We start from the raw sequence: 14,005 nt of genomic DNA, 5'->3' as shown, positions 1-14,005 counted from the left end.
GAGGCGACAGGCGACAGGGGCGACAGGGGCCAGGCGACAGAGGCGACAGGGGCCAGGGGCGACAGGCGACAGAGGCGACAGGCGACAGGGGCCAGGCAACAGGCGACAGAGGCGACAAAGACGACAGGTGACAGGGGCGACAGGCGACAGGCGACAGGGGCGACAGGCGACAGAGGTGACAGAGGCGACAGGCGACAGGGGCGACAGGGGCGACAGGCGACAGAGGCGACAGGCGACAGAGGCGACAGAGGGCGACAGAGGCGACAGAGGCGACAGACAGGCGACAGGCGACAGGCGACAGAGGCGACAGGCGACAGGGGCGACAGGCGACAGAGCGACAGGCGACAGAGGGCGACAGGCGACAGAGGCGACAGGCGACAGAGGCGACAGGCGACAGAGGCGACAGGCGACAGAGGCGACAGGGGCGACAGGCGACAGAGGCGACGGGGGCGACAGGCGACAGAGGCGACAGGCGACAGGGGCGACAGGTGCCAGGCGACAGGCGACAGAGGCGACAGAGACGACAGGTGACAGGGGCGACAGGCGACAGGCGACAGGGGCGACAGGCGACAGAGGTGACAGAGGCGACAGGCGACACGGGCGACAGGGGCGACAGGCGACAGAGGCGACAGAGGCGACAGGCGACAGGCGACAGGCGACAGTGACAGAGGCGACAGGCGACAGAGGCGACATGCAGAGGGGCGACAGGCGACAGAGGCGACAGGCGACAGAGGCGACAGAGGCGACAGGCGACAGAGGCGACAGAGGCGACAGGGGCGACAGAGGCGACAGGGGCGACAGGCGACAGAGGCGACAGGCGACAGAGGCGACACGCGACAGGCGACAGAGACGACAGGCAATAGGGAAGGTCAGTACAAGACACTGAATAAAGAGAGAAATTGGTTTGTTCTCCTACTTTATGACTGGACAGTAACGTTTTAGCTTCGACAAAACCATGAGTCCAAAGTGAGTATCTAACTTCATATCAAACGAAAGACCCAGTAGAGAACATACACTGTTCCTACGTAAGGGAACAATCAGGCCTGGGATCAAATGGTATTTTAAACCTTTGAAATAATGAATCTGTGCTTGCTTGAGGTTGCCTGCCACAATGGAACCAATGGAAAAGTCTCGTAAGTCTCTGTCTTGCCTCAGACTCAAGAAAACAATCAAAGTATTTGAAAGTTTACATTTTCAATCTTACCCAGGTCTGTGGTGATACAGTATATGGCACCTGAATATACAGTAATTGAACTAAAATATACGGATATTCATAAATATTTGTTGAATCATTTCTACAGAATATTTGGATGTGTTCTAACCCACCTTTGCAAACAACAAAGCTAATGGGAATGAATACATAGACCTACATGTAGCTAAAACATTGGCTAGACATAAGACTGCATTTCAACTTTATCTCCCTCATTCTGCCTCGTTACGGGCGCTGCTGTTTGATATTTGCTCTGGGTAATGACATGTTTAATTTGTTCCTGAATCCTTCAGTCATCGCCTGTGGATAAATAATTGTCAATTACTCATCAATTACGAGGCATGCCGCTGCCCGGGGTCTATGGAGACAGCAATCGCAGGGCTCTTCCACCCTCTTTTATTACAAATGTGGTTATGAGTTGAATCAATCCAGGTGCCATGTGGGGCTGCTGTGTGTGTTCATCACTAACAGCTCCCAGTAGGTTCATCATTTCCCTTTACAACAGCCTTCCTCGACTGTCTCTACCTCCCCTCTCTCTTCCTCTCCTCTCTCTTCCTCTCCTCTCTCTTCCTCCCTCGCTCTCTCATTCACTCAGTCTCTCTTGCTATCAGTTTTTCTCTCTTATACGTAAACTTCTTTCTCTCTCCCCATTTCTGCCTGTCTGTCTCTCTCTCACTGTCTCTCTCTCTCTCTCTCTCTCTGTCTCTCTCACTGTCTCTCTCACTGTCTCTCTCACTCTCTCTCTCACTCTCTCTGTCTCTTTCACTGTCTCACTGTCTCACTGTCTCTCTGTCTCTCTGTCTCTCTGTCTCTCTCTCTCTCTCACTCTCTCTGTCTCTTTCACTGTCTCACTGTCTCACTGTCTCTCTCTCTGTCTCTCTCTCTCTCTCACTCTCTCTGTCTCTTCCACTGTCTCACTGTCTCTCTGTCTCTCTCTCTCTCTCTCTCTCTCTCTCTCTGTCTCTCTCACTGTCTCACTGTCTCTCTCTCTCTCACTCTGTCTCTTTCACTGTCTCACTGTCTCTCTGTCTCTCTCTCTCTCTCTCTGTCTCTCTCGCTGTCTCACTCTCTCTCTCTATGTCTCTCTCTCTCACTGTCTCTCTCTCTCTCTCTCTATCTCTCTCACTGTCTCACATTCTCTCTCTCTCTCTCTGTCTCTCTCTCTCTCTCTCTGTCTCTCTCACTGTTTCACTCTCTCTCTCTCTCTCTCTCTCTCTCTCTATCTGTCTCTCTCACTGTCTCACATTCTCTCTCTCTCTCTCTCTCTCTCTGTCTCTGTCTCTCTGTCTCTCTCTCTCTCTGTCAATTCAAGGGGCTTTATTGGCATGGGAAACGTGTTAACATTGCCAAAGCAAGTGAGGTAGATAATATATAAAGTGAAATAAACAATAAAAATGAACAGTAAACATTACACATACAGAAGTTTCAAAACAATAAAGACATTACAAATGTCATATTATATATACAGTGTTTTAACAATGTACAAATGGTAAAGGACACAAGATAAAATAAATAAGCATAAATATGGGTCTCTCTCTGTCTCTCTCTCTGTCTCTCTCTCTGTCTCTCTCACTGTCTCTCTCTCTGTCTCTCTCTCTGTATCTCTCTGTCTCTCTCACTGTCTCTCTCTCTGTCTCTGTCTCTCTCACTGTCTCTCTCTTTGTCTCTCTCTCTGTCTCTGTCTCTCTCACTGTTTCTCTCTCTCTGTCTCTCTCTCTCTGTCTCTCTCTGTCTCTCTCTCTCAATCTTTTTCAATTTCAATTGAAGGGCTTTATTGGCATGGAAAATGTATGTTTACATTGCCAAAGCAAGTGAAAAGGATAATAAACTAAATTGAAATAATAAATAATAATAATAAAACAATAAAAAATGTACAGTAAACATTACACTTACAAAAGAATAAAGACATTTCAAATGTCATATTATGTACATATACAGTGTTGTAATGATGTGCAAATCTCTCTCCCCCTCCCTTCCTCCCTCCCTCCCTTCCTCCCTCCCTTTCAGTCTCTATCCCCCTCTCCCTTCACACATCTCAATTTCTCTCTCTCTCTCCTTCCTGAGCACACCTCTGAGAGGTAGCAGACAGCAGAGCCACAGTATGGGATCCCCATAAAACCAGGAGAACCCTCGATCCCCACAATCACCACCCTTCTGTAGGATACACCCAGGCACACAAACACAAACACACACACTTGCACAGACACACCAACGCACACAAACACACACGCGTGCACCCACAAACACACACATACACACACAATCTTTCTCCAGTGTTCTAGTGAGCAAATATCAAAGCTGTGGATTAAACTCAAGTGCAGCTGTTAAAGGAGGAACCCCACAAATAATCATCCAGCCTCACATAAAACAGCATGTGGAGCCTTGAATGCAAAAGGCTGGGGTGATGTAGAGAGAGAGGGCAGAGGAGAGAGAGAGAGAAAGAGAGAGAGAGAGAGAGAGAGGGCAGAGGAGAGAGAGAGAGAGGGTGGGACAGAGGAGAGAGAGAGAGAGAGAGAGAGAGAGAGAGAGAGGGCAGAGGAAAGAGAGAGGCGAGAGAGAGAGGGCAGAGGAAAAAAGAGGCGAGAGAGAGAGAGAGATGAGATGGGGGCAGAGGAGAGAGAGAGAGGCGAGAGAGAGAGGGCAGAGGAAAAAGAGGCGAGAGAGAGAGGGCAGAGGAAAGAGAGAGGCGAGAGAGAGAGAGAGGGCAGAGGAAAGAGAGAGGCGAGAGAGAGAGAGAGAGAGGGCAGAGGAAAGAGAGAGGCGAGAGAGAGAGGGCAGAGGAAAGAGAGAGGAGAGAGAGAGCGAGAGGGCAGAGGAAAGAGAGAGGCGAGAGAGAGAGAGAGAGATGGGGGGCAGAGGAAAGAGAAAGGTGAGAGAGAGAGAGGGCAGAGGAAAGAGAGAGGCGAGAGAGAGAGAGAGAGAGGGCAGAGGAAAGAGAGAGGTGAGAGAGAGAGAGAGGGCAGAGGAAAGAGAGAGGAGAGAGAGAGAGGGCAGAGGAAAGAGAGAGGTGAGAGAGAGGGGGCAGAGGAAAGAGAGGCGAGAGAGAGAGGGCAGAGGAAAGAGAGGCGAGAGAGAGAGGGCAGAGGAAAGAGAGGCGAGAGAGAGAGAGGGCAGAGGAAAGAGAGAGGCGAGAGAGAGAGGGCAGAGGAAAGAGAGAGGCGAGAGAGAGAGAGAGGGCAGAGGAAAGAGAGGCGAGAGAGAGAGAGAGAGGGCAGAGGAAAGAGAGGCGAGAGAGAGAGGGCAGACGAAAGAGAGAGGCGAGAGAGAGAGAGAGGGCAGAGGAAAGAGAGGCGAGAGAGAGAGGGCAGACGAAAGAGAGAGGCGAGAGAGAGAGAGGGCAGAGGAAAGAGAGAGGGCAGAGGAAAGAGAGAGGAGAGAGAGAGGGCAGAGGAAAGAGAGGCGAGAGAGGGCAGAGGAAAGAGAGGCGAGAGAGGGCAGAGGAAAGAGAGAGGAGAGAGAGAGAGGGCAGAGGAAAGAGAGGGCAGAGAGAGAGGGCAGAGAAAGAGAGGTGAGAGAGAAAGGGCAGAGGAAAGAGAGAGGCGAGAGAGAGAGAGAAGGCAGAGGAAAGAGAGAGGCGAGAGAGAGAGAGGGCAGAGGAAAGAGAGAAGCGAGAGAGGGCAGAGGAAAAAGAGGCGAGAGAGAGAGGGCAAAGGAAAGAGAGAGGTGAGAGAGAGAAGGCAGAGGAAAGAGAGAGGCGAGAGAGCGAGAGGGCAGAGGAAAGAGAGAGGCGAGAGAGAGAGAGAGAGATGGGGGCAGAGGAAAGAGAGAGGCGAGAGAGAGAGAGGGCAGAGGAAAGAGAGAGGAGAGAGAGAGAGGGCAGAGGAAAGAGAGGCGAGAGAGAGAGGCAGAGGAAAGAGAGAGGAGAGAGAGAGAGGGCAGAGGAAAGAGAGAGGCGAGAGAGAGAGGGCAGAGGAAAGAGAGAGGCGAGAGAGAGAGAGAAGGCAGAGGAAAGAGAGAGGCGAGAGAGAGAGGGCAGAGGAAAAGAGGCGAGAGAGAGAGGGCAGAGGAAAGAGAGAGGCGAGAGAGAGAGAGAGGGCAGAGGAAAGAGAGAGGCGAGAGAGAGAGAGAAGGCAGAGGAAAGAGAGAGGCGAGAGAGAGAGGGCAGAGGAAAAAGAGGCGAGAGAGAGAGGGCAGAGGAAAGAGAGAGGCGAGAGAGAGAGAGAGGGCAGAGGAAAGAGAGAGGCGAGAGAGAGAAGGGCAGAGGAAAGAGAGAGGCGAGAGAGAGAGGGCAGAGGAAAGAGAGAGGAGAGAGAGAGAGGGCAGAGGAAAGAGAGAGGTGAGAGAGAGAGAGAGAGAGGGGGCAGAGGAAAGAGAGAGGCGAGAGAGAGAGAGGGCAGAGGAAAGAGAGAGGCGAGAGAGAGGGCAGAGGAAAGAGAGAGGAGAGAGAGAGAGGGCAGAGAAAGAGAGAGAGGGCAGAGGAAAGAGAAAGAGAGAGGGCAGAGGAAAGAGAGAGGCGAGAGAGAGAGGGCAGAGGAAAGAGAGAGGCAGAGAGAGAAGAGGAAAGAGAGAGGCGAGAGAGAGAGAGGGCAGAGGAAAGAGAGAGAGGCGAGAGAGAGAGGGCAGAGGAAAGAGAGAGGCGAGAGAGAGAGAGGGCAGAGGAAAGAGTTGAGGCGAGAGAGAGGGCAGAGGAAAGAGAGAGAGAGAGAGAGAGAGGGCAGAGGAAAGAGAGAGGGAGAGGGCAGAGGAAAGAGAGAGGCGAGAGAGAGAGAGAGGGCAGAGGAAAGAGAGGCGAGAGAGGGCAGAGGAAAGAGAGAGGAGAGAGAGAGAAGAGGGCAGAGGAAAGAGAGGCGAGAGAGGGCAGAGGAAAGAGAGAGGAGAGAGAGAGAGGGCAGAGGAAAGAGAGAGAGAGAGAGAGAGGGCAGAGGAAAGAGAGAGGCGAGAGAGAGAGAGAGGGCAGAGGAAAGAGAGAGGCGAGAGAGAGAGAGAGAGGGCAGAGGAAAGAGAGAGGTGAGAGAGAGAGAGAGGGCAGAGGAAAGAAGAGAGGGGGCAGAGGAAAAAGAGACGAGAGAGAGAGGGCAGAGGAAAAAGAGAGGCGAGAGAGAGAGAGGGCAGAGGAAAGAGATAGGTGAGAGAGAGAGGGCAGAGGAAAGAGAGAGGCAAGAGAGAGAGGGCAGAGGAAAAAGAGAGAGAGAGAGAGGCAGAGGAAAGAGAGAGGTGAGAGAGAGAGAGAGGGCAGAGGAAAGAGAGAGAGGGCAGAGGAAAGAGAGAGGCGAGAGAGAGAGGGCAGAGGAAAGAGAGGAGGAGAGAGAGAGAGGGCAGAGGAAAGAGAGGGCAGAGAGAGAGAGAGAGAGGCAGAGGAAAGAGAGAGGCGAGAGAGAGAGAGAGAGAGGGGCAGAGGAAAGAGAGAGGTGAGAGAGAGAGAGAGGGCAGAGGAAAGAGAGAGGCGAGAGGGCAGAGGAAAAAAGAGACGAGAGAGAGGGCAGAGGAAAAAGAGAGGCGAGAGAGAGAGAGGGCAGAGGAAAGAGATAGGTGAGAGAGAGAGGGCAGAGGAAAGAGAGAGGCAAGAGAGAGAGGGCAGAGGAAAAAGAGAGAGAGAGAGAGGGCAGAGGAAAGAGAGAGAGGTGAGAGAGAGAGAGAGGCAGAGGAAGAGAGAGAGGGCAAGGAAAGAGAGAGGCGAGAGAGAGAGGGCAGAGGAGAGAGAGAGGTGAGAGAGAGAGAGGGTGGGACAGATGAGAGAGAGAGGAGAGAGGGCAGAGGAGAGAGAGGCGAGAGAGAGAGAGAGGGCAGAGGAAAGAGAGAGGCGAGAGAGAGAGAGAGAGAGGGGCAGAGGAAAGAGAGAGGTGAGAGAGAGAGAGAGGGCAGAGGAAAGAGAGAGGCGAGAGGGCAGAGGAAAAAGAGACGAGAGAGAGAGGGCAGAGGAAAAAGAGAGGCGAGAGAGAGAGAGGGCAGAGGAAAGAGATAGGTGAGAGAGAGAGGGCAGAGGAAAGAGAGAGGCAAGAGAGAGAGGGCAGAGGAAAGAGAGAGGCAAGAGAGAGAGGGCAGAGGAAAGAGAGAGGCAAGAGAGAGAGGGCAGAGGAAAAAGAGAGAGAGAGAGAGGGCAGAGGAAAGAGAGAGGTGAGAGAGAGAGAGAGGGCAGAGGAAAGAGAGAGGCGAGAGAGAGAGGGCAGAGGAAAGAGAGAGGCGAGAGAGAGAGGGCAGAGGAGAGAGAGAGAGAGAGAGAGGGTGGGACAGATGAGAGGGTGGGACAGATGGCAGAGAGAGAGAGAGGTGAGAGAGGTGAGAGAGAGAGAAGGGTGGGTGGGACAGATGAGAGAGAGAGGCGAGAGAGAGAGGGCAGAGGAGAGAGAGAGGCGAGAAAGAGAGAGGGCAGAGGAAAGAGAGGCGAGAGAGAGAGGGCAGAGTAAAGAGAGAGGCGAGAGAGAGAAGGCAGAGGAAAGAGAGAGGCGAGAGAGAGAGGGCAGAGGAAAGAGAGAGGTGAGAGAGAGAGAGTCTGGGTGGGACAGATGAGAGAGAGAGGGCAGAGGAAAGAGAGGGGCAAGAGAGAGAGGGCAGAGGAAAGAGAGGTGAGAGAGAGAGGGCAGAGGAAAGAGAGGTGAGAGAGAGAGGGCAGAGGAAAGAGAGAGGCGAGAGAGAGAGAGAAGGCAGAGGAAAGAGAGAGGTGAGAGAGAGAGAGAGAGGGCAGAGGAGAGAGAGAGAGAGGGTGGGTGGGACAGAGGAGAGAGAGAGGAGAGAGAGAGAGAGAGAGAGAGAGAGAGAGAGAGAGAGAGAGAGAGAGAGAGAGAGAGAGAGGAGGGCAGAAGCAGATCTTATGGAAGGCCAGGAGGAGCAGGTAAAGGGTCCATGAGCCAGAGAGCCGACACACATTTTGCTGAGCCTCAACGACAACGCCGGCAGGCAGGCAAGCAACCCTGAGAGGGTGGGGTAGTGAGTAATGAGGCTGGAATACAAAACAGAGACTGGGAGGAGGAGGAGGAGGAGGTGGAGAGGTGGGTTGTGGGGATTTATCTAGTGGCAGCCCACTTCTTCACCTGCCCCCCCTACTGGATCATCACTGGATGAGGGATCTGGTCAAAAGCAGTGCACTATATATGTGATGGAGTTTAGGACTACAGGGCATTTACCAAGGGCGTGCATAATAACACATTAATACTATTGGTAGGATTAGTATTACATTACAGTCTCTCTCTCTCTCTCGCTCTCTCTCTCTGTCTCTCTCTCTCGCTTGGTTAGTCCAGCCTACCTTGTTGGGGTTGGTGGCGGTGAGAATCCAGACACACTGAGCGTTGGACTCATACTGGATGGGGAAGTTGGGAGAAGTGAATGTGCCAGCAGGACCTTGAAGATTAGAGCCGCATGTTTTCACTGGAACAAAACGAAAAAGAGATGGAGAGAGAGAGAGAAAGAGAAGGAGAGAGAAATAAATAATAATGGTTATTAATTTAACATTTTGACATTTAACAACCTGGCAAACACAAAAGTTGTGGTTAATTAGAGACAGATGCTGCCAAATGCCACTGTGTGTGTGTGTGTGTGTGTGTGTGTGTGTGTGTGTGTGTGTGTGTGTGTGTGTGTGTGTGTGTGTGTGTGTGTGTAAGACGGCACTTTAGGTCTACGGATTTGGCTCACATTGAGTGCTCGTATTAATGAAATATTGGCAGAACATAGAGAAAGTCAGGTTGAATGGCCCTAAGATTCCTACCGAGAATGATACTTTTAAATATTCTGCCTGCTGCTATCTGAACCAGATTTGTTTCCTGCAGTCAAATGACCAAATTGCCCTCTAGTGGCCCCATGGGAGGAATAGTATTAATATTTAAACATTTTGTTGTTGTTGTTACCTCAGAAAATCCAGTGTTTCTATGTCAAACAGTTTTGTTATAATTGAGTCTTCCGTAATGTACATATATATATAGTATATAGTGTAATATTAGGATGTATAACTCCAAATTCCAAGCATTTCAACTCTATATGTGACAAGGTGTCTTCCTTTTTTAAAGCCATAACCATGTGTGTGAGGTGTATACTTCTGTTTCAAAGTAGATTTGATAAAGACGACCAAGAAACACTGCACTGCAGTAAAAGATTAAAGAGATTGAATGGGACCTTAAGCACTTACAAATTCACATTTCATATTGTACCAATTGGAGTTTGTTACATAACCCCCCAGCAAAAAAAAAAAAAAATTTGCGGGACGTAATATATCATATGAAATGGACGTCATTGTTCGTGAGTGCTACTTTCGAAAACCACACCATGGACCTTAAGCTATGGTTTCAGTTGTCATGTACTAGCACGGCAAGTGGTACCGCAGCGTCAAGTCTAGGTCCAAGAGGCATCTAAACAGCTTCTACCCTGAAGCCATAAGTCTCCTGAACAGCTAATCAAATGGCTGCCCAGACTATTTGCACCCCCCCCATCTTTATCACTGCTGCTACTCTCTGTTGTTATCATCTATGCATAGTCACTTTAATAACTCTACCTACATGTACATATTACCTCAGTTACCTCGACACTGGTGCCCCTGCATATTGACTCTGTACCGGTACCCCCTGTATAAAGCCTCCACATTGACTCTGTACCGGTACCCCTGTATATAGCCTCCACATTGACTCTGTACCGGTACCCCCTGTATATAGCCTCCATATTGACTCTGTACCCCCTGGTACCCCTGTATATAGCCTCCATTGATTGACTCCCCCTGTATAAAGCCTCCACATTGACTCTGTACCCCCTGTATATAAGCCTCCACATTGACTCTGTACCGGTACCCCTGTATATAGCCTCCACATTGACTCTGTACTGGTACCCCTGTATAAAGCCTCCACATTGACTCTGTACCCCTGGCCTCCACCCCGGTACCCCTGTATATAGCCTCCACATTGACTCTGTACCCCTGGTAGCCTCCACCCCTGTATAAAGCCTCCACATTGACTCTGTACCGGTACCCCCTGCCTCCACATTGATATAGCCTCCACATTGACTCTGTACCGGTACCCCCTGTATAAAGCCTCCACATTGACTCTGTACCGGTACCCCCTGTATATAGCCTCCACATTGACTCTGTACTGGTACCCCTGTATATAGCCTCCACATTGACTCTGTACCGGTACCCCTGTATATAGCCTCCATATTGACTCTGTACCGGTACCCCTGTATATAGCCTCCATATTGACTCTGTACCGGTACCTCCTGTATTGCCTCCACATTGACTCTGTACCCCCTGTATATAGCCTCCATATTGACTCTGTACCGGTAACCACTGTATAAAGCCTCCACAATGACTCTGTACCGGTACCCCCTGTATATAGCCTCCACATTGACTCTGTACTGGTACCCCCTGTATATAGCCTCCACATTGACTCTGTACCGGTACCCCCTGTATAAAGCCTCCACATTGACTCTGTACCGGTACCCCCTGTATAAAGCCCCACTATTGTTATTTACCTCTGCTCCTTAATTATTTGTTATTCTTATCCCTTACTTTTTTGGGGGGATATTTTCGTAAAACTGCATTGTTGGTTTGTAAGTAAGCATTTCATTGTAAGGTCTGTTGTATTTGACGCGTGTGACAAATACAATTTGATTTGACTGGAAGCCTATTAGAGTGTAGCCATAGGATTAAAACAGGAAGTAAAAATGAGAGTGTAGCCATAGGATTAAAACAGGAAGTAAAAATGAGAGTGTAGCCATAGGATTAAAACAGGAAGTAAAAATGAGAGTGTAGCCATAGGATTAAAACAGGAAGTAAAAATTAGAGTGTAGCCATAGGATTAAAACAGGAAGTAAAAATGAAAGTGTAGCCATAGGATTAAAACAGGAAGTAAAAATTAGAGTGTAGCCATAGGATTAAAACAGGAAGTAAAAATGAAAGTGTAGCCATAGGATTAAAACAGGAAGTAAAAATTAGAGTGTAGCCATAGGATTAAAACAGGAAGTAAAAATTTGAGTGTAGCCATAGGATTAAAACAGGAAGTAAAAATGAGAGTGTAGCCATAGGATTAAAACAGGAAGTAAAAATGAGTGTAGCCATAGGATTAAAACAGGAAGTAAACATGAGAGTGTAGCCATAGGATTAAAACAGGAAGTAAAAACCGTCCGGGTCACTCTCTGCCTTATTAACATTATGTGTTGCTTTATTTCTCTGTTTTCCAGGGGAGATGAGGAAGTGTTTGGTGGTACTACGAGCCAGTGAGCCAGGCAGCTGATAAAGTCATTCCTGGGTATTTATCATGTCAGAGTCATGGTCATGATAAGAGATGTGAACGACTGCCACTTTAGAGGTTATCTAATATCCTTGACCTGGTGAGCTACAATAAAACAAATGGCACGGTCTCTTTAATTCTCCAATTCTGACACTAATGTTTCAAATCATCTGTATAGGAAATAATAGACATGGAGTCAATCAACTGTCTAACCAGCATCTGCTAGCGCACATGGGGAGAATAGCATTAAGAAACATTGAGCAACGAGCATTCTCATTGTGAGCAACGAGCATTCTCATTGTGGAAATAAGATTTCCTCTTCACAATACGACTTTGCTAATGAGTATTTTCTTTTTAATAAAAGCAACACACTTCCTATTACAATCTCATTATCGGAGAGCAATAACAGATCCTCATCGAAACAGAAAGCGACAGAGAGAGAGATACAGACAGAGAGAGAGAGAGAGAGAGAGATACAGACAGAGAGAGAGAGAGAGAGAGAGAGAGAGATCAGAGCAGAGCAGAGGTCACGATCAGATGAGCTCCTGCATTTTTCAGCAGTTTTTTTTCAAAAAATAGTTAGATAAAGTTAGATAATTTGATTTTTTTTGTCAGGAACACATACAGGATGCTACCCTCTACAACATAACCCTCACTTCAAATCAAAACTCAAAACCTACAACCTGATTTTGGATGGAATTACAGAATTACCTGGAAGACTACCAAGGATTATTATTCTATACAGCAAACTCTCTGGAAAACAACAGAAACCTGAAAACACCACCCAACCTGGAACTGAGTGAGTAATGTTTAGTCTGAAACTATATTCTATTTCCAAAAGCCAAGAAGAAAAATACACTACATTACTTTATAAGGACTGAATTCTAACATAATTCTGCTAAGCTTGATACAGCTTCAACTAGCACTGACGTGTCAAGTGAGAGGTGTCAAAGCCCATTAGCCCAACAATGGCAGGAGAGTCAAACAGTCTACTCTAACCAAATGGAGGGGCCTTAGAAGCTGCCTCCCGCTGTTCAGATGTAATTAAAATACAGTACCCTGTGTATGTAAAGAATGATAAGGCAAGAAAAGATTACAAAATGAAGCTCCTTATGGAAAATCAGGAGAGACTTTTTGCAGACTATTACAAAAATGGGAACATCAGCAACCTTATCTTCCACACAAACCATCCTCTGGCATGGCACAGTGCTATATTAACACACTACGCCTCTGTTAAGAGAGGGGGTGTTAACGAGGGGTGGAAACTCAGGATACTTGACAACGAGGACTCTGAGTCAGCTAATATAAATCTCTATAAGTCCGGAACAGTAATGGTACAGGGTAACCGCAAACAGTTTCAGCTGGACTTTCACCTAATTAAAGAATTAGCCCAGCAGGAGAAGCTCTCCCTTGATAAAGATACCCCCACCCCGAGCGGGTCAGACTAGACCTCTTCGTTATATAACCCCACAGACAAGCAACCCCCAGTCAACCTCCCAGCACAGAGTACTACTCCCTCAGTGAAATGAAGAATAAATTCATCCAGCTGGAGGTAAGGCAGGTGGAGCTGGAACAGCAGGTGATTACACTCCAGTCAGCACAGACCCAGACAACAGTCCAGCACAACACCCTCTTAACTCTTAGGGAGGCTGCGGATTTTCGCAGCTTTTTGTTAAAAATCGCGCAACATTTCAGCGCCCTGCTACTCATTCCAGGAATATAGTATATGCATATGATTAGTATGTGTGGATAGAAAACACTCAGACGTTTCTAAAACTGTTTAAATCACGGCTGTGACTCTAACAGAACGTCTGTTTCATCGAAAAGCGCAGGAAAATCTGATCACTGGAGATGGAAAAAAATATCCATGCGCCACTTCCATGAATTGTTAAAGGTGAACCGTATTAAATGAGGCCGAGCTTGCAGTACCTACAGCTTCCACAGGATGTATAGAGTCTTCTCATTTGATTCTGATTTGATTCTTGGTAGATCCGACCAAAGGGAACCGATTCCCTCCGACCACCAACTCGAGGCATTGTCTCTGTGTTTTTCCGGACATTTTTTCCACACGACCAGCTAACGATTTACATCGCCTCCTGATGATTTTTATAGCTTATTAACGTGTAGTAATACCTAAAGTTGCATTAGAAAGGTATTTCGAAGTGTTTTGTGAAAGTTTATCGTCGACTTTTTAACTTTTAAAAATGACGTTACGTTATGAAACGCTATTTTTTTCCGTTTATCACACAGTCTTCATAGATCGATATCTAGGCTATATATGGACCGATTTAATCCAAAAAAAGACCCAGTATTGATTATGGGACATCAAGGAGTGCCAAGAAAGAAGATGGTCAAAGGTAATGAATGTTTTATATTTTATTGTGCGGTTTGTGTAGCGCTGACTACGCTAATTATTTTTGTTTACATCCTCTACGGGTCTTTTGGGGTGTTACATGCTATCAGATAATAGCTTCTCATGCTTTCGCCGAAAAGCATTTTACAAATCTGACTCGGTGGCTAGATTCACAACGAGTGTAGCTTTAATTCAATACCTTGCATGTGTGTTTTAATGAAAGTTTGAATTTTATCGAAAAACGATCAGTGACGCTCTAAAATATCCGCTGATTACCCGCTGATTTGATCCCCCCGAGGG

The 14,005-nt window shown here is 48.1% G+C and overlaps 1 protein-coding gene across 1 annotated transcript in view; it reads right to left on the bottom strand.

The window, feature by feature from the left end:
* Positions 1-14,005, bottom strand: part of LOC112246006 (CUB and sushi domain-containing protein 3-like) — a 385,088-nt gene that overhangs the window by 313,602 nt on the left and 57,481 nt on the right. Inside the window, exon 5 of the mRNA XM_042295029.1 lies at positions 8,391-8,512. Coding sequence (XP_042150963.1) covers positions 8,391-8,512 — 122 coding nt within the window. The remainder of the gene's footprint in view (positions 1-8,390; positions 8,513-14,005) is intronic.

Source organism: Oncorhynchus tshawytscha, linkage group LG13 (assembly GCF_018296145.1).
Source record: "Oncorhynchus tshawytscha isolate Ot180627B linkage group LG13, Otsh_v2.0, whole genome shotgun sequence".
NCBI lineage: Eukaryota > Metazoa > Chordata > Actinopteri > Salmoniformes > Salmonidae > Oncorhynchus > Oncorhynchus tshawytscha.
This window is presented reverse-complemented; position numbering and strand designations above follow the sequence as displayed.